The 19,742-nt window shown below is 37.6% G+C and overlaps 2 protein-coding genes across 2 annotated transcripts; both read right to left on the reverse strand.

Moving 5' to 3' along the window:
- Positions 1–3,433: 3,433 nt before the first annotated feature.
- Positions 3,434–5,271, reverse strand: LOC131771160 (melanocortin receptor 4-like). The gene has a single exon (XM_059086940.2). The coding sequence runs from the start codon at positions 5,156–5,158 to the stop codon at positions 4,232–4,234; it is 927 nt and encodes a 308-aa protein (XP_058942923.2). The 5' UTR covers positions 5,159–5,271; the 3' UTR covers positions 3,434–4,231.
- An 11,389-nt stretch (positions 5,272–16,660) lies between these two features.
- LOC131771170 (adenosine receptor A1-like) lies at positions 16,661–18,584 on the reverse strand. Its single transcript, XM_066161339.1, has 2 exons — positions 17,598–18,584; positions 16,661–17,290 (listed from the first exon to the last, which is right to left on the reverse strand). The coding sequence occupies exons 1-2, from the start codon at positions 18,297–18,299 to the stop codon at positions 17,201–17,203; spliced, it is 792 nt and encodes a 263-aa protein (XP_066017436.1). The 5' UTR covers positions 18,300–18,584; the 3' UTR covers positions 16,661–17,200.
- Between the last annotated feature and the right edge of the window lie 1,158 nt (positions 18,585–19,742).

Consider the following 19,742-nt stretch of genomic DNA (forward strand, 5'->3'; position numbering starts at 1 on the left):
TTCGAAGAAATTTCAATGGTTCCTTGACTCCTAATAAGTTTCACTTCCGATAATACGAACCTTGTTCGAATTCAATTACCCTCGAATATTCGAATTTTTCGAACTCAGCCGTACTCATAAGGCATACTGATAAACCAACTTCTTTTACCCACATAAACTCTGGTATTGTTCCTTTTAATATTCAGGTCCATTTGTTGGACTTCATTTCTCTGGACATTAAGGAACGAGGTTTTTCCCGGGGTAATGGCATGTACTAGTTGGACTCGGATGGAGGAAACCATTCCAGTGCATTTCAGGCCTATTGTGACATGACGTTACACAATGGAGGATGGACCATGTGTTACACTACCAATGAAAATGATGATCTGCTCTACAGGGACTTCCTGGTTTCTGCCCACACAGGGGGTTGTTTCATGACATGCACCAATTGGTGCTCCGATGTTAGCGCGTCATTTTTCTGCATTGCGTTCACTAATTCACATGGCCAATAGGGTGGCATGGCATTTGGTGAAAATGGTCATGATGTCCATGATAAAAGGCGTATCAGTATCGGATTACAATAAGGTTTCTCCTTTCTTGGTCCCATGGTGAACACTAAGGAAGATCTAAATATAACATGCAATTGTTTCAAATATTTTCTGGGCGTTCAATTAGTAAAAGTTTGCTTGTTGGTACTAGTCAATTCCTCTTATTTCTTCTCTCCTTGACACCATTGTAAACGAAATGAACACTTGAGTCAGACCAAGTTATTTATCGTCACTGGTCATAATAATTGGGTTTAGAGACTCGTCGCTGCATGCGTTTCTTTTTTATATTACTTACTTTTGAAGGGTTTTCACTCAATGTTGGCCCTTCATAAGCAGTGCTTATCAGTGTAAGCAATGATTTATAAAAAAAGCATTTTATGATGGAAATGGCGAAAAAATATCTTTAACGATCTTTTTACACACTTTCAGAACGACACTTTTCCAAAGAAGTTTGAGGAAGCTTCAACAAGTATAGAGGAACGGCCGTCGTCACATTTTATAACGTTAACCCTAATTCTTGCCATGCACTGAACAGAAAGCAAAGTTAGAAATTCATTACATTATATATATATATATATATATATATACACTTATGGCAACAAGTTAACACTTGTTTATATTTTTGATGATAACCAATAAGCACGGAACCCAAATGCGACCCCATTAGTAAGTTCAACTGATGAAATTTCTCCACCTGGTGAACATTTGGAAAATAAAACTGACGCCCGCTTCGTTTTATATCTTGTCAATTCAAATTAATTTGCCCTTCATAAGCAGTGCTTATCAGTGTAAGCAATGATTTATAAAAAAAACATTTTATGATGGAAATGGCGAAAAAATATCTTTAACGATCTTTTTACACACTTTTAGAACGACACTTTTCCAGAGAAGTTTGAGGAGGCTTCATAGGGTTTTCACTTAATGTTGGCGCGCGCGCCAGCGTAATGTTTCTCTAGAAAATTTTTATGTTTTCGCTTTTCAAGGTCACTAAAAGCCATCAGAAGGCAACGAGTCAGGTTCGGACTATCGTTTACCGTAGTAAATGTTATCAAAATGATTTTCGTTTTTAAGCTAAGACTCCACGAAGGGAGGCGCTCGCCAGCTATAATTTGGCTTTTCCTTTGATTTTCTTCAATTTGCTTCGGTGAGATCTCTCAAAATTTTCACAGTTTTGTGAAGATTGTCTTGCTGGTCATTTATAAGCCGAAAAAACAGGGGTCACAAAAGCAGTTTTCTCCCTATTTTCAATTTTGTGTTTTTTTCCTCTATCTCAAATTTGGTCCTATGATTTTTCTTCTCAACAGGCACTAGGAAGGCCACTAACATGTTTAACACTTCAGCAAATCTTAGGAAATTCCACCGACAGAAACCGGTCAATCTTATTCGAGAGATCCCTATTTTCTTTGTCTAAATTAATACGTGATGGTATAGAACTTCGCTAAGATCACTATCTGAGCATGCGTAGACTTTTTAATCTGTCACCTTGTGGCAATCTTTCCTACTGTGTTTTCTTTTCCGTTGACCTCTTTTCAGGCGTAGAAGGCCTAAGAATATTACGGGTGCTTTTGCAGAAGACCTTAGATTTCATTGCATAAAGACTTTATTGTATTATACTGTTTTTTATACACCTTTTCAGATAAAAATTGTGCTATCATATCGAGCCACCATGTTTCAGTTTTGCATGTCGACACTTTTAAGGCTCGTGCTATGTTTGCACCCAGATCTCGCGCGGTCAAAAAAATTTATGGAGCCTCCTTGGGACGTGTACAGCTCATTGTCAATATAAATCATGACCATGGTTGCACGCTGCACGCTTACCGTTTCTTATATAACATTGAGAGTTTCAACATCTTTCGTTTTGTGTAGGAAAAAAAAGGAAAACAAACTGAAGTCAGCATGTAGCCCACAGGCAAATCGGTCAAGCGTATTAACCAATCAGAGCGCGCACTTTTATAAGGCTATGTCATCAGTCAATATCGTTCATCGCACCAAATAGTAGCCTAAAAAAAACACTGAGCGAAGTCAGCAGCCCGTACATCAAAATTAGTATAAATACAAGAAACATTAAAGAATGTAGCACAGGCAAACGCCTACAACAGAGAACTATTTCCAAGTAAACATCGCCTTACAATGTTGGAGGGTTTGTGAAACAGGCCGCCATTAGTCACAGAAGAGATCAACTGATAATGTTCATGCAATTTGACATTATATTTTTGGCAAACATTTAAGTTAATTTTGGAATTCTATTAACTAGTTTGGTGTTAGCCTCATCAGATGATGATGCAATTATTCTTTAAAAGTTATATGGCAGTCATATTTCTTATGACCGCAATAGATGAAAAGTGCATTCATTGTAAAGGATCCTGTTTCAACCAGCTGAGGGATGAATCATTGTGCCATTTGACATTCAAATCAGGTGAAAACATCAGCTACATCCATCGTTTGTGTTAAATGTATTCCTTCTCTAATTCTCTATATCTAGAGGTTACCCTGATGTAAAGGTATTTCAGTGTATTGACCGTAAAGTAAATACATGCATTTACGATCAAGAAAGGACAAAACGCGAACAAAGAACTTTTTCTCTTTTAGACCATTAATTTGAAACTTTCAGCATGGCTTTTTCTTTATGAGAGATGTTATCATGTGATACAAGCTCGATTTGCCTAGACATGTGTCAATCATTTCTTGTTCAAGCTGCGTGCAGCTTCTAATTGATGAGACGAAAAGATCGGTGGTGAATTTAATGGGCATCAATAATGGATCGCCGTTTCTTTTTCTCTCAGAAACATCTTACGATGAAGAAGGGAAGTTTGGAAACTTTTAGCTAAGAAAAACGGAAAAAATCGCTGATGAAGTGTCACTATTTGTTAAATTTATTCTTTTATTGAGTTTACATAAACGTTCGCTTAACATTATTTTCATGTCACATGCTCTAAGTTTGAATATTTTTGTCAAACGGAAGAAATCCTCCAGATCATCACAAGCGAAAGAGAAAAAAGAAACATGTCAAACAAAAATATCTATAATAAACAGCCTAGTTTTCATTTACTATACCTTTAAAAGGGTCCGAGGGAGTGCATGTAGGCTTTTTTTGTATATATATTTTATAGGTAATGGAATGTTCTTCCTTCACTACCAAACTGCTTCAGCGCTATCGAGTGATATTTATATGTGAATAAGGTTTGAACTGCCTGGTATCAATGTACTCTAACACGTTTCCAGTTGGATGTAGGTGAGTTTTCAATTGTTCTGAGAGGAAAGACGAAATATGATTAGAGTGTCATGTCGTAGACCACAACTGGTTCTCCTTTCCCAAACTCGTTGGCTTTGCAGCTTTGCTAAGTAGCCGGTGAACAACAGTGTACAGCGGTGTTCAGTATCTTTATACCTGTTTGAACTAGAAAACAGTTTAGGGGTAGGTTCCGTTTTAGCTTTTTTGGTCCCGCCGATTGTAGGAGAGTCTGTGACCCTATGGTGGCAGCAAATATTCCTTCACACAACATCAAAATGATCATTTAGGAAGATGTTGTCACCCAACGTATAGAGCCACTCTTTGTAGACCAGGAGAATAACAACTGTCACCTTGATACAGAGATCCTCTCTTGATCATGTGGCAATTCAGTAGTCAGAATATAACTTGTATTTAAGTCCAGCCTTTTTTTTCTTTCCACAGAGTTTTACATTGTTTTTCTTTACACAAAGGTTCAATTTAGCTCACAACAACAGTTTAACTGTCGAACTGTGTCCTTTACTGCCTGTTTCACCTCCCTGATTTTCAAGCAGTAAAGAATAGGGTTTAGAGATGAGTTTAAGAATAGTAAACAAAGGAAAAAGTAAATTATATTCTTGCTAAAAAACTTTTCAAAATGTGATGAAATTAAAGCAATACAAATAGGAGAGTAACAAGCAAATAATCCAAGCTGTACCCATGCTATGATGGAAACCGTTTTCTTGTATCGCGCTAAATTCAATGCAGACGGTACAACGCCATTGGGAGGAAGATGTTCTCGTTGGTGAACATGGCCTTGTGCATGAAGCAGTAGATGACAGAGACGGAAGTAGATATTAGCGTAAGAGATGGCCGAGATAAGAAGAGAAATAAGCACCACAACAGCATACACAAAAAAGTAAATTTCTAAAATGAAGAGACACCCAACCGAAGCACCAATTAGAAACCAAAAGCAGATAATAAGCGCTCGCACCCGCCTTAATGTAACAACGTATCTATACCTCAGACCCAACGACAACGCAAGAAGTCTGTCCACACTTATCGCAGTTGATGTCAAGAGGGAGACACCACAAAGAACTATAGATGAGATCACCCGTATGTCTTCAACATATTCATAAACGTTGCTGCTGGCAAGAAGCATCACTGTAAACAGCGGTTGTGTTATTAGTCCAACACAAAGATCGGTGACCGCCAGACATCGAAACAAAAGTTTCGTTGGAGGACAAATCGAAGTCACTTTGTTAAGAGCAAGTAGGATGAGAACATTGCCAAGTGTCGCGGTGATGGAGGAAAAAGTGTTCAAGGATGCAAATGCTGCAGACATCCCCACAAGTGACGCCGGATACCTGACTTCAAATGAGGAGTTTGTATGTTCATCAGTGGTGTTCAGCATTTTTCTCATAGCCGGCAACAGAGAGTTTTTTCTCAGAAAGGCAAATGTTGGCTACTGTAAACTGTTCTTGTTTGGCTGATTTTGATGGTGTACTGTGATCACTCGGGTGAGAGTAGTTCTGAGAAGGACTGTTGTTGGTGATAGTGGCTCACTGATGTTTCAAGAACTGCACAAGCGGAAAGTGAAGAGTCTTCGTCAGTCGACTTCTACAAAACTAATTCTGTGTAAACTGATTGGTCAGATTCCTCTTGTGTTATTAGCTGTGAGACGTGTTGATCGGTTCCTTTGATGTGTAAATATGTCGTGAGTAGGTCGATTTGTATGGCGCAGGTAGGTGACGTTATGGGCTTAGGGACTAAGCACAATTACATACGACCATACAAATGGTCAGGTGATACGAGCAGTCATATTCCTTATGTCCAAAATAAATAACTATGGAGCATTCATTTTAAAACATCCTGTATCTACCAGCTGAGGGATAAAATATTTTGAAATTTGATCGGTTCCTTTGTTGTGTAAATATGTCGTGATTAGGTCAATTTGTAAGACGCAGGTAGGTGACCTGATTTGCTAAGCACAATTACAAACGACCATACAAATTATCTTGAATTCCCCTATCACTTTCAAGTGACACGGGCAGTCACATTTCTTATGTCCGAAATAAATGGATATAGTGCATTCGTTTTAAAAGATACTGTTTCTACCAGCTGAGGGATGAAATATGTTGCAATTTGACTTTCAAATCAGTAAAAACATTTTCAAAGTCATTTGTTCCTCTTCTAATTTTCCAAAAAATCTCTTTAATTCTCTCCTATAATCCTAGTAACATTTTGAAATGAACAGAGCAAGTTATAAATGTTTCAGCAAGAAATAGCTGATTTTAGCATTAAGCCTGTGGCTCAATGCCATTAAGTATTAATATGATAACTTTGTATAGTCATCAGTGGTGTTGGGCATTACTCTAAAAGAGGCAGAGAGTGTTTTTGTCAGTAAGGAAGATGTTGATCACTGTAAGTGTTCCTGCTCGTTGTCAGTCGAGTGTAATAAGTCCAGTTCATGTAAAGTGATTGGTCAATTTTGCCATGACGGAATTGCCAGTTAAACACAAGTAGCGTAAGTCGGTCGTAATTCGCTAGCTGCCTCCATCGATAAAGTTCGGTCGCGTTGATCGGTTTGTTTGTTGTGTAAATGTCGTAAATGAGTCAATTTGTATGGCGCTGGTAGGTGCTCTTATGGGCTTGGCGTAATTGCAAATGGCTCTAAAAAACATCTGCTATTATATAGTCTTAATTTTTAATGGTTGTTGATCATTAAAATAAGAAATAATAAAGTAATGCGACCCCATCAGTCAGTTCAACCGATGAAACTTCTCCACCTGGTGAACATTTGGAAAATAAAACTGAAGCACGCTTCGTTTTCTTGTCAATTCAAACTGATTTTTCCTCATAAGTAGTGCTTATCAAGTACAAGCAATTCTTTATAAAAAATATATTGCGATGAAAATGGCGAAAAAGCAATCTTTAACGATCTTTTTACACACTTTCAGAGCAACACTTTTTTAAGGAAGCTTAAGACGTCTACAACTCCTTTTTAATATAAATCATGACCACGGTTGCACGCTACGCGTTAACCGTTTCTTTTATGACATCGAGACTTTCAACATCTTTCGTTTCGAGTAGGAAAAAAGAGGAAAACAAAGTGATGTCAGCATGCAACTTACGGGCAAAGGGATCAAGGGTCTCAGCCAATCAGAGCGCGCGCTTTAGTAAGGCTATGTCATTAGTCAATATCCATTCAGTGCACTATAAGTGGTAGTCTAAATGGACAAATATCTTAAAAACAACACTGGGTGCAATATATATCAAAATTAGTATTAGCGAAGTGTATATCAAAATTAGTATAAATACACGTTAAACATTAGAGAATGTAAACGCTCTCTATCAAGGCAATAGTTAGTTTTAACTTTGCCTTCATTGCTATTTGATTGATAAGACAGAGAGCCTTTTCCAAGTAAACACCCTTTTACATTGTTGGAGGGTTTGTGCAACAGACCGCCACTAGTCACAGAAGAGATCAAAAGATTACGTTCATGCAATTTGACTTTGAATTTTTTGTAAATAGTTAGTTTAATTTGGAATTCTGTTGATTAGTTTGGTGTTAGCATCATCGGATGATCATGCAATTAATCTTTTAAGTCATATGGCAGTCATGTTTCTTATGACCGCAATAAATGGATGGTACATTCATTTTAAAGGATCCTGTTTTTACCAGCTGAGGGATGGATCATTTTGCAATTTGACATTCAAGTCTGGTAAAAACATCAGCTAAATCTATCGTTTTTGTTAAATTTATTCCTTCTCTAATTCTCTATATCTAGAGGTTACATGATGTAAAGGTATTTCAGTGTATTTACCGTAAAGTAAATACATGTATTTACGATCAAGAAAGGACAAAACGCGAACTAAGAAATGTTTATCTTTTTTACCATTAGTTTGAAATTTTCAGTATGACTTTTTCTTTATGAGAGATGTTATCATGTGATACAAGCTCGATCTGCCTAGATATGTGTCATTCATTTCTTTTTCAAGCTGCGTGAAGCCTCTAATTGATGAGACGAAAAGATCGGATGAATTTAATGGGCATCGATAATTTGACTTTTAATACAGCAAAAACATCGTTTATATTAATCAGTTTTGTTATATTTGTTTCTATTCTAATTTTTTACAGAATCTCTCTCATTCTCTCCTACAATCCTAGTAACATCTTGAAATGAACAAAGCAATGAAAGAAATAGCTGATTTTAACGCTAAGCCTGTGGTTCATCACCACTCCATAGTGACATCAGATATTCCTTTAACAACATCAAAATGATCAATGGCGAGGATGTTGTCGCCTTACGATAAGCCACTCTTTGTTGACTAGAGGAATGACAACTGTTTGTTTATTGGAAAATAAAACTGACCTACACTTTCATTTCTATAGTCAATAGAAACTACTTCTTCTTTATAAGCAGTGCTAATAAATTAAGTAAAAGCAGTTATTCAAAAGCAATTTTACAGAGAAAATGGCAAAAACCCTATTTCTCATTCTTTTCACACTTTCGGCTAGACATGAAGTTTTTTTCTTTTTCATGGAAGCTTTATTTGAAACAGCGTTTAAAAGTCTATATCTATTAATCCTTTAGGCTTCGATATCTAAAGCTTCTTGTTAACAATGCAAGCCATGACTTAGAAAGCTACAAAATATATGTATGCTACCTCATTCCCTTCCCGTCAATTTAATCAGTGAAGACTATACTGAAATTCGATATCATTCAGCACACTAAATGTTAGGCCAAACGGACAGATATCTTAAAACCATTACTGGAAGAAGCTAGAGTTGCTTTCAGATCCGTACAGGTATGAATTTTTTTAAGCCTCATTTTCAGTACCACCGGAGTGGTGTTCATAACTGCGAAGATCGCTTTCATATTCACACTGATTCATACAATGGTCACTGTGAGACTATTTTAAAATTTGAGTGTTGCGTCATGTTACAGGAACCAGCTAAATGAACTAATCGAATCGACTCAACCATATATCGCTCTACAGCAGTTAACACACTCTTTTTTTCTATCAATACTTGTCACCTGGGTAAAGTAGTCATTTTTCTTTTGAATACTTCTGCAAAAATTCTTGAAAGCCGTATCCTGTTGGCTGCTGACTCTTCCAGTGCACACCACAGCAAATAAAAGAGAGCAAAGCAAGCTTTAATTCGTCTAGATTGTCGTTGCAATAAAATACTCTATCGTGAACTTTGTTTTCTCGATGACAGACATGATTCTGGGCCCTATCACTTCTCTTGTCTCCCAGTAGAGCCATTGAAGGAATGGAAGTTAAGAAGAAGCGAAGCCATCCAGGAAGACTTAGAAACAGCAAAAAGAATTCTATCTCAAATCTAAAATCACTTCGAGGAACTCGAAGCTGAAGTTCTCAGATCATGAGTGACATCACCACAAATCGTATTTATAATGTATATACATACACTAACATTAGTCTGTCGATGTATTGGCGCAAGTTCCCAAGATGGGCGTTTTTTAAAATAAAATGGGTAACCGAGATGGCCCTGGTAGTGGGACGAGTTTTTTATGCTCCCGATATAAGACATTTCAACTTGCTAGCCGATGCGCAACGAACAGTACACGACCTTCCAAGTTTCACTTCGATTGCCGTGAGTTTTGTTATGGAAGCAAGGGTCTTAGTAACTGCACCAGCTCATCTCCTTGCATGAGTACATCAAAATTTTTACAAAGTGAATAATAGCGAGGAAGATCAGAGAAACCAAACGTTATCAGCTATCTAGGTGCATATGTCTTAAGAGGGCTCTTCTGGGTTGGCCCAAGACGAAATCTCTTCATTACGTTCTAAGCAGCAAATTCTTTGATGAATAGATGCTATAACAATTTTTTGGTGAAATTTTTTTGTCGGTGTTTTCAATGTTAACCACAGTTTTCCATGAATTTTGTTTTACAACGCCTTCCCTTAAGTTCCTTACAACAGTCAAATAGGCTCGAGACTTTATAACAAAGCTCTTTATAGACATGTTCTCTCTCCACTTTTAAAACTAAACAATGCACACTCAGGTATCACAGATTTTGCCAAAGAAGGATTCAAAATCCCTGGCCGATATAAGAAACATAAAAGACAGATGGATCCTCAAATTATTAGATTGCCGTCCTATTATTATGGAAGTATTACGTCAAACTATTTCTTGGCGATATTTCTATTTACACTATAACAAATTAAAAAAAAGATAACTTGAATTTGTTCAGCTCAATTACATGTGTCTTCTTATTCATCCTTTTCATCTTGGATATGAATGTTTAATGAATCGGCCCTTTAATCAAGTGTTATCAGGTTGTTCAATACATGACATAAACTTCTTGCATATATAGAGGATGTTTGTTATTTGCAGATCAGTATAGGAAGAATATTAGTGTGAACTATTGATTAAAATAACAGCAAAAATTTTCCAAAAAAGAAGGTTCAAAGAGCTAACCTTTGGGTGAATCCGTGCATGAAAGTAACAGCGAGTTAAAACAGTGAGTTAGGAAAATTTACAGTAAAAGCCGGGATAAGCTGTTAAGTATTGCAGATAAAACAATTTCTAAATGGAGAAGGAAGGTCGGATAGTCATTGTTTCATCATTTTTCATCTTCCAATTTTATAAAATTTATTTTTACCAACACAATCAGCTGTTCTGTCTTATTCAGGCAACCTGATATTATAAACCGAGGACACCTCAAGTTTTGACGGGGACATTGTCGCCGTGACAGATCAATTGGTTCAACCTGGAAACCTACTTTTCTTCTGTCCTTCATCGATTTTGGGCTTATCACCATCTACAAGAGAACTAAAAAGAAGAATTTTCCACCGTTTTAGGTCTCACCGTAACCGTCTTTCAGATATCAATTATTCACCTCATTTCTATGAATTAATGCGCTTCAGTGGCAGTTTCGCCACACAGACCATTTCTCCTCGCTTGTAACGACTATAGAATACCTGTAGCGTCTCTTTTTGAGTAACGCGAGGTATTTCCAAGGTTTTTTGAAACTAACTCTACACTATTTTTTGTCAATTTCTTAACTGTTTCCTCTCTCGACAGAACAATGAGGAAAATATTGAAAATTTTAATTAAAACTGGGCCACAAATATCAGTAAAACTTGTCGGTTGAGATCAGAACCGTCCATGTTGATGGTGGCCCCAAGTGGTAGCAGAAATCGACTTATGCGCGGATCTATTCTGTTGTTCTCTTCAACACATCGCAAAGTGGTGGGGAGCATTGCAGCGCTGAAGAAAAATCGAGGAAAATAAGAATTTACTGCACAAGATAGTATTCCATTAAAGTACGAAAACCAAATAGAAAGATTTGCATCAAGATAATTTCATCTCCATATAAGCTCCAGAGATCAATCATTTAATAAGTTGTTATCAGCTTACTGAACACGAGCTTTGTACAGCTCATTCAAAAGCGTAGCTATGGAGGGGGTAGGGTGAAAGTAAATCCATCTTGCGGTAAAGGAAAGTAAGGACGTTAAGAATCGAACAACCTGACATGAGTAAGATGTAAGTATGGAAATTTCCACCGGAAAATCTTACCAACACCGCAAAAAACCCCACTGCAGTACTTTTTATTGCGATATCCTGTACTGCAATATCCTCAACTGCAATACCCTATACTGCAATACCTTATACTGCCGCCGTCAACTTCAGGACCATCTTTCCCAGTTAAATAAGGAATTTTGCATGAAATATTGACACACCTCAGCTCCTGTTTCTCAGGGTCCTATCCCTCGCATAAATTAAGATCACGGTATGTGTCTGTCCAAGTATTGTTTACCAAGACCTGCAGAAGTGTCTCATTTTACCGGAGACTTTTATCATTGAAATGAAGAACCATTATTTTTTTTCTCCAAAGGGCGCCTTGTATTCAAGCAATTAAGGTATACCTTCGTCGATGACAGGGAGATCAGTTCCTCTTACTCTAAACGTACCAGCTCCCATATTATCCTTATCTCTGGTTGCTTAACATTTGCCTGAAAGCAATACTAAGTGCTGTCATTAGTGTGTCTCTCAGGCCTTTAAAAGGCATATGGATTCTTCCTCGTAAAAGCGAAGTAAACGATCGGTAGAAAAACCAAGGTGTGGATAAATGAGCCAATAGTGTCTGTGACAATAAACATGCCAATTTTCTGCATTGATCCCAAGATGTTACCATTCTTGCCACTCGTGCGGCAATCAAACTGCAAACACCAATTGGTGAATACCTGGAACATACATAGAACACTCTTCTTTATTGAAAATTGCTTATTCCGTAAATTGACTCATCCAATGAGCGTTACATCGGAGCGCAATGTGTATAGTAAAATATCACGCATCGGTCCAAAGCTGCTTTATGCCAAGGTCCTTTTTATGTGATACACTGATCACCCAAACTGTCTACCTTGAAAATTTTATACGAGATCTGTAAGCTGCCATCAAATTATTTCCATAGTACCTTTTTGCCGGTCCCTTAGCTCTCACCTAATAAACACCAAGTTGGACGAGGGATATTTCCCAATATATGCTGGCACAAGGTGGAATTCCGACTAAACGTGCTTCGTTTCAACGAAATTCCGCAGAAATAAAATTCCGAGTTATGATCTTAAATGTCATGGTAGGAGATAATTAACTATATATTTTTAATCTGCTCAGGTGTTGTTAGTGGCCACGTGATCCAATCACCACTAACAGGAATGCACTTCCTTCCACGTTATGCCCTCGATCCCAATCGTTTCCTCATCGCTTTCTTCTCCGATTAGGTAATAAGCATTTTAATTATTATGTACGACAAAATTGTTTGATCATTTGACTGTTTTTTTTTCTCGTTATGTCTGTAGATAACAATCTGCGTCTGATCGAGTTTACCGATCTCCCTGAGTGAGCGAGGCCACACTTTACATCCAACACGTTCAATGAATCCCTTGACACACGGTCCGCATTTGATAAGCGAAAGCCAAGTGAGCGCTTTACAACTTTTTTTTTTAACCCTTTAACTCCCAGAAGTGATTGACATGTAACTTCTCCCCATAGTATTCATGCAATATCCTGCAAACAGGCATTGAGAAAACTCCAACTTATCAGGTAGAAGTTGTTATCTTGATCTACTACAAATTCTCACAACTGATTCACAATGAGACGTGTAGCAGCTAAAGGGGAGAATTGACAATCAGATCTTGAGAGTTAAAGGATTTACTAAGTGTCACAACAACGGCCAATCAGAGCAAAGGTAAAATAAATTGCGATTGGTTTTGATTTGCACCTCATCCTGAATTCTGATTTTCGGTGAACTTATCATTGAGATTATAATTAATTTTTCGAAGTATAGCGACTCCATCAGTCGTTTTAACTGATGAAACATCTCAAACTGATGGTAAACATTTAGAAAATAAAATTGACGCACGCTTCATTTTACTTCTTGTCAATTCCAATTACTTTTTCTTGATAAGCAGCGTTTATCAAGTAACAGTAGTTCTTCGAATGCACCATGCTAAGCACAGACCAATTCTTTGATAAATGACAACTACCACCTCTTGTGGCGATTCAGTAGTCCGGAGATAACTTGTTTTAAAAGTCCAGCTGATGTTATCGGCTGTTACTGGCGTAGGTCAGTCGTGATTGCTTGGTATAGATCCGTCCATAATGTTTGGTCGCGTTAATGGGTCCGTTTTTTTTAGCGTAAATGTTGTAAATAATCCGATCTATATGGCGCCGGTAGGTGACCTTTTGAACGAAGCACAATAACAAACGATCATACAAGTTATCTGCTGCACATTTACATTATGGTCAGTTTGCTCGAGTAATTGAAATTTGGAATGAATGGTTACTTGAGTATGTTATCGAAATAAAAAAATTGACTGATTTTTTTTTTAAGCAAAGCGACTCTATGAGTTGAGACAATTGATGAAACTTCCGCACCCGGCGAACCTTTCGAAAATAAAACTGACACACGCTTCGTTTTATTTCTGTAGTCAATAGAAATTACTTTTTCTTGATAAGCAGTGCTAATAAATTAAGTAAAAGCAGTTATTCAAAAGCAATTTTACAAATAAAATGGAAAAAAACGCTATTTATCATTCTTTTAACACTTTCACTTAGACATTCCATTTTTTTTCATGGAAGCCTTATTTGAAACAGCGTTTACAAGTCTACATCTATAACGCCCTTAGGCTTCGATGTAACAGCTTCTTATTAACAATGCAAGCCATGACTCAGAAAGCCACAATACACGCATATTACCTCATTCCCTTCCCTTCCCGTCAATTTACTTAGTAAAGGCTATATTGAAATTCGATATCATTCAGCGCGTTAAATGTTAGACCAAATGGACAAGTATCTTTAAACCATCACGGGAAAAAGCTAAAACTCAAGTAGCGTAAGTGTTTAGTGATTGGTTAGCTGCAATCCATCGGTAAAGTTTGGTCGTGTTGATCGGATTCTTTGTTGTGTAAATGTCGTAAATGAGTCAATTTGTATGGCGCCTGTGGGTGCTCTTATGGGCTGAGCGTAATTGCAGATAGCTCTACAAAACATCTGCTATTAGTCTAAATTTTTAATGGTTGCTGAATTTATTTTTAAAATAACAAACAATTTTTTTTTGGCGAGTAATGCGACCCCATTAGTAAGTTCAATTGATGAAACTTCTCCACCCAGTGATCATTTGGAAAATAAAACTGACGCCGGCTTCGTTTTATTTCTTTTAAATTCAAATTAATGTTTTTATTACAAGCAGTGCTTATCAGTGCAAGCAATTAATTATAAAAAAAATTTATATCGAAAATGGCGAAAAAAAACTTTAACGATCTTTTTACACACTTTCAGAGCAACATTTCTTCAAGGAAGTTTAAGAAGGCTTTATAGGGTTTTCACTTAATGTTGGCGCGCGCGCCAGCGTTATGTTTTTCTAGAAAACTTTTATGTTTTCGCTTTTCAAGGTCACTAAAAGCCATCAGAAGGCAATGAGTCAGGTTCGGACTATCGTTTACTGGAGTAAATATTATCAAAATGATTTTCGTTTTTAAGCTAAGGCTCCACGAAGGGAGGCGCTCGCCAGCTATAATTTGGCTTTGCCTTTGATTTTCTTCGATTTGCTTCGGTGAGATCTCTCAAAATTTTCACAGTTTTGTAAAGATTGTCCTGCTGATCATCTAAATCCGTAGAAAATAGAGAAATAGAGGTCACAAAAGTAGTTTCCTCCCTATTTGCAATTTTGTGTTTTCTTTCTCTATCTCAAATTTGGCCTTATGATTTTTCTTATCAACAGGCACTAGGAAGGCCACAAATATGTTTAACAGTCCAGCAAATGTTAGGAAATTCCACCCAAAGAAACGTGATAAATCTTATTCCAAAGATCCCTGTTTTCTTTGTCCAAAGTAGTACGTAATGGTATAGAACTTCGCTAAGATCAGTATCTGAGCATGCGTAGACTTTTGAGTCTGTCGCCCTCTGGCAATCTTTCCTTTCCGTTGACCTCTTTTCAGTTGAGAAGGCCTAACAATATTACGGGTGCTTTTGTTGGAAACCCTAGATTCCATCACATAAAGACTTTATTGTATTACATTGTTTTTAATACACCTTTCCAGATAACAATCGTGGTATCGTATCGAGCCGCCATGTTTGCATGTTGACTCTTTTAAAGCTCGTGCTATGTTTGTACCCGGATCTCGCGCGGTCAAAAAATCCCCATGGAGCCTCCTAGTGACTTGTACAGCTCCTTGTTAATATGAATCATGACCGTAGTTGCACGCTGCACGCTTACCGTTTCTTTTATAACATTGAGACTTTCAACATCTTTCGTTTCGTGTGGAAAAAAAAAGGAAAACAAACTGACGTCAGCGTGCAGCCCACAGGCAAATCGATCAAGCGTATTAACCAATCAGAGCGCGCCCTTTTAAAAAGCTATGTCATCCGTCAATATCGTTCAGTGCACCAAATGGTAGTCTAAATGGACAAATATCTTAAAAACAACACTGAGCGAAGTCAGCAGCCCGTCCATCAAAATTAGTATAAATACAAGAAACATTAAAGAATGTAGCGCAGGCAAACACCTATGACAGAGAACCGTTTCCAGGTAAACACCGCCTTACAATGGTGGAGGGTTTGTGAAACAGGCCGCAATTAGTGACAGAAGAGATCAACAGATTATGTTCATGCAATTTGACTTTGAATTTTTTGTAAATACTTAAGTTTGGTGTTAGCCTTATTAGATGAGGATGCAATTATTCTTTTAAGTTATATGGCAGTTATATTTCTTATGACCGCAATAAATGAAAAGTGCATTTATTGTCAAGGATCCTGTTTCTACCAGCTGAGGGATGGATCATTTTGCAATTTGACATTCAAATCTGGTGAAAACATCGGCCACATCTCAGTATCAGTTTTTGTTAAATTTATTCCTTCTCTAATTCTCTATATCTAAAGGTTACCCTGACGTAAAGGTATTTCAGTGTATTGACCGTAAAGTAAATACATGCATTTACGATCAAGAAAGGACAAAACGCGAACAAAGAACTTTTCCTCTTTTAGGCCATTAATTTGAAACTTTCAGCATGGCTTTTTCTTTATGAGAGATGTTATCATGTGATACAAGCTCGATTTGCCTAGACATGTGTCAATCATTTCTTGTTCAAGCTGCGTGCAGCTTTTAATTGATGAGACGAACAGATCGGTGGTGAATTTAATGGGCATCAATAATGGATCGCCGTTTCTTTTTCTCCTAGAAACATCTTACGAAGAAGAAGGGAAGTTAGGAAAGTTTCAGCAAAGAAAACGGAAAAATTCGCTGATGAAGTGTCATTATTTGTTAAATTTATTCTTTTATTGAGTTTACATAAACGTTTGCTAAACATTATTTTTATGTCACATGCTTCAAGTTTGAATATTTTTGTCAAACGGAAGAAATCCTCCAGATCGTCACAAGCGAAAGAGAAAAAAAGAGACATGTCAAACAAAAATATCTATAATAAACAGCCTATTTTCATTTACTATGCATTTAAAAGGGTCCGAGGGAGTGCACGTAGGCTTTTTTTGTATACATAATTTATAGGTCATGGAATGTTCTTCCTTCACTGCCAAATTGCTTCAGCGCTATCGAGCTATATTTATATGTGAATAAGGTTTGAACTGCATGGTATCAATGTACTCTAACACGTTTCCAGTTGGATGTAGGTGAGTTTTCAATTGTTCTGAGAGGAAAGACGAAATATCATTAGAGTGTCATGTCGTAGACCACAACTGGTTCTCCTTTCCCAAACTCGTTGGCTTTGCAGCTTTGCTCAGTAGCCGGTGAACAAAAGAGTACAGCGGTGTTCAGTATCTTTATACCTGTTTGAACTAGAAAACAGGTTGGTGTAGGTTCCGTTTTAGCTTTTTTGGTCCCGCCGATTGTAGGAGAGCCTGTGGTTCAGTCGCACCCTATGGTGGCAGCAAATATTCCTTCACACAACATCAAAATAATCATTTAGGAGGATGTTGTCACCCAACGTATAGAGCCACTCTTTGTAGACCAGGGGAATAACAACTGTCACCTTGATTCAGAGATCCTCTCTTGATCACGTGGCAATTCTGTAGTCAGAATAAAACTTGTATTTAGGTCCAGCCGTTTTTTTCTTTCCACAGAGTTTTATATTGTTTTTTACTACACAAAGGTTCAATTTAGCTCACAGCAACAGTTTAACTGTCTAATTATGTCCTTTACCGCCTGTTTCACCTCCCTGATTTTCCAGCAGTAAAGAATAGGGTTTAGAGATGAGTTTAAGAATAGTAAACAAACGAAAAAGTCAATTATATTATCGTCTGAAAACTCAACAAAATGGGATGAAACTATAATAATACAAAGAGGAGAGAAGCAAACAAATAATCCAAGTTGTACCCATGCTATGAAGGAAACCGTTTTCTTGTATCGCGCTACATTCAATGCAGTCGGTACTACGCCATTGGGAGGAAGTTGTTGTCGTTGGTGAACGTGGCCTTGTACATGAAGCAGTTGGTGACGGAGACGGAAATGGACATTAGCGTAAGAGATGGCCGAGATAAGAAGTAAAATAAGCATCACAACAGCATTTACAAAATTGTTAATTCCTGAAATGAAGACACACCCAACCGAAGCACCAATTAGGAACCAAAAGGAGATAATAAGCGCTCGCACCCGCCTTAATGTAACAAGGTATCTATACCTCAGACCCAACGACAACGCAAGAAGTCTGTCCACACTTATTGCAGCTGAGGTCAAGAGGGAGACACCACAAAGAACTTGAGATGAGATCACCTCTATTGAAGCAACATAAAAATATTCATTATAGTTTAAGCTGGCAAGAAGCATCACTGTAAACAGCGGTTGTATTACCAATCCAACACAAAGATCGGTGACCGCCAGACATCGAAACAAAAGTTTCGTTGGAGGACGAATCGAAGTCACTTTGTTAAGAGCAAGTAGGATGAGAACATTGCCAAGTGTCGCGGCGATGGAGAAAAAAGTGTTCAAGGCTGCAAATGCTGCAGACATCCCCACACGTGACGCCGGATACCTGACTTCAAATGAGGAGTTTGTATGTTCATCAGTGGTGTTCAGCATTTTTCCCAAAGTCGGCAACAGAGAGTTTGTTCTTAGAAAGGCAAATGTTTGCTACTGTAAACTGTTCCTGTTTGACTGATTTTGATGGTGTACTGTGATCGTTCGGGTGAGAGTAGTTCTGAGAAGAACTGTTGTTGGTTATAGTGGCTCACTGATGTTTCGAGAACTGCACGTAACGGAAAGTGAAGAGTTTTCGTCAGTCGATGTCTACAAAACTAGTTTTGTGTAAACTGATTGGTCAGTTTTGCTTTGGTGTTATTAGCTGTGAGACTTCAAAATGTTTAATCGTGTTGACCGGTTCCTTTGTTGTGTAAATATGTCGTGAGTAGGTCGATTTGTAAGGCGCAGGTGGGTGACGTTATGGGCTAAGCACACTTACTTACGACCATACATATTATCTTGAATTCCCCTAAAGCCTTGAATAGTTTGGTTTTGGCCTGCTCTGATGATGATGAAAATTCTCTTTCACTTTGTGATAGGGCAGTCATATATCTTATGTCCAAAATAAATGGCCATGGAGCATTCATTTTAAAAGATCCTGTTTCTACCAGCTGAGGAATGAAGTATTTTGCTATTTAATTGGTTCCTTTGTTGTGTAAATATGTCGTGGGTAAATATGTTCCAATTTGACTTTCAAATACAGTAAAAACACCCGTTTTATTTATCAGTTTTGTTAAATTTGTTCCTATTCTAATTTTCTTCAGAATCTCTCAAATTCTCTCCTACAATCCTAATAACACCTTGAAATGATCAAGGCAAGTTATTAATGCTTCAGCAAGAAATGTTGGAATTAAAGTTTGAGGCTGTGGTTTACTGCCACTCTGTAGTGACGGGAAATATTCCTTTAACATCAAAATGATCAATCGGGAGGATTTGTCGCCCAACTGTAAGCCATTCTTTGTAGACTAGTGGAATAACAACCGCCACCTTGATAGAGAGATTCTTTCTCGTGGCGTTTCAATGGCCTGAATATAAAACTTGTACACTAAAAAGTCATGAGTTTAGCTGTCCATCCCACAGAGGTTTGCATTTTTTTGTACAACACCTGGGTTTAGTGTGGCTCACAACGGCAGTTTACTGTCTAATTGTGTCCTTTACAGCTTGTTTCGCCTCCCTGATTTTTCAGCAGTAAAGAAAGGGGTTGAGAGATTAGTTTAAGTAAATTGACGTCATGAAAACTTGGATTTGTGAAAAAGAATCCAGTATGATAGTAAGATAGAAGACAAATATTCCGAGCTGTACTCATGCAATGGCGGAAACTGTGTTATTGTAACGTGCTATATTTAATTCAGTTGGCACGACGCCTCTACGAGCCGAATGTTCTTGGAAAATATTGCCTCGTAAAAGCCGCATTTAGTGGCGGAGACGAACTTTGACCTTGCTGTAAGAATAGGCCGCAACGAACAGAAGAACTATGAATAAACAAAACAGCTGAAATAGGGC

Source organism: Pocillopora verrucosa, chromosome 14 (genome assembly GCF_036669915.1).
Source record: "Pocillopora verrucosa isolate sample1 chromosome 14, ASM3666991v2, whole genome shotgun sequence".
NCBI classification, from domain to species: Eukaryota; Metazoa; Cnidaria; class Anthozoa; order Scleractinia; family Pocilloporidae; genus Pocillopora; species Pocillopora verrucosa.

Bases quoted from the DNA above. Each gene is read 5' to 3' on its own strand.
- LOC131771160 (XM_059086940.2), bottom strand. From the start codon at position 5,158: ATGAGAAAAATGCTGAACACCACTGATGAACATACAAACTCCTCATTT.
- LOC131771170 (XM_066161339.1), bottom strand. From the start codon at position 18,299: ATGCTGAACACCACTGATGAACATACAAACTCCTCATTTGAAGTCAGG. The intron at 17,291-17,597 runs GTACAACTTGGA...TTCTGACTACAG, and splicing joins CGGTTTCCTTCATAGCATGG to AATTGCCACGTGATCAAGAG.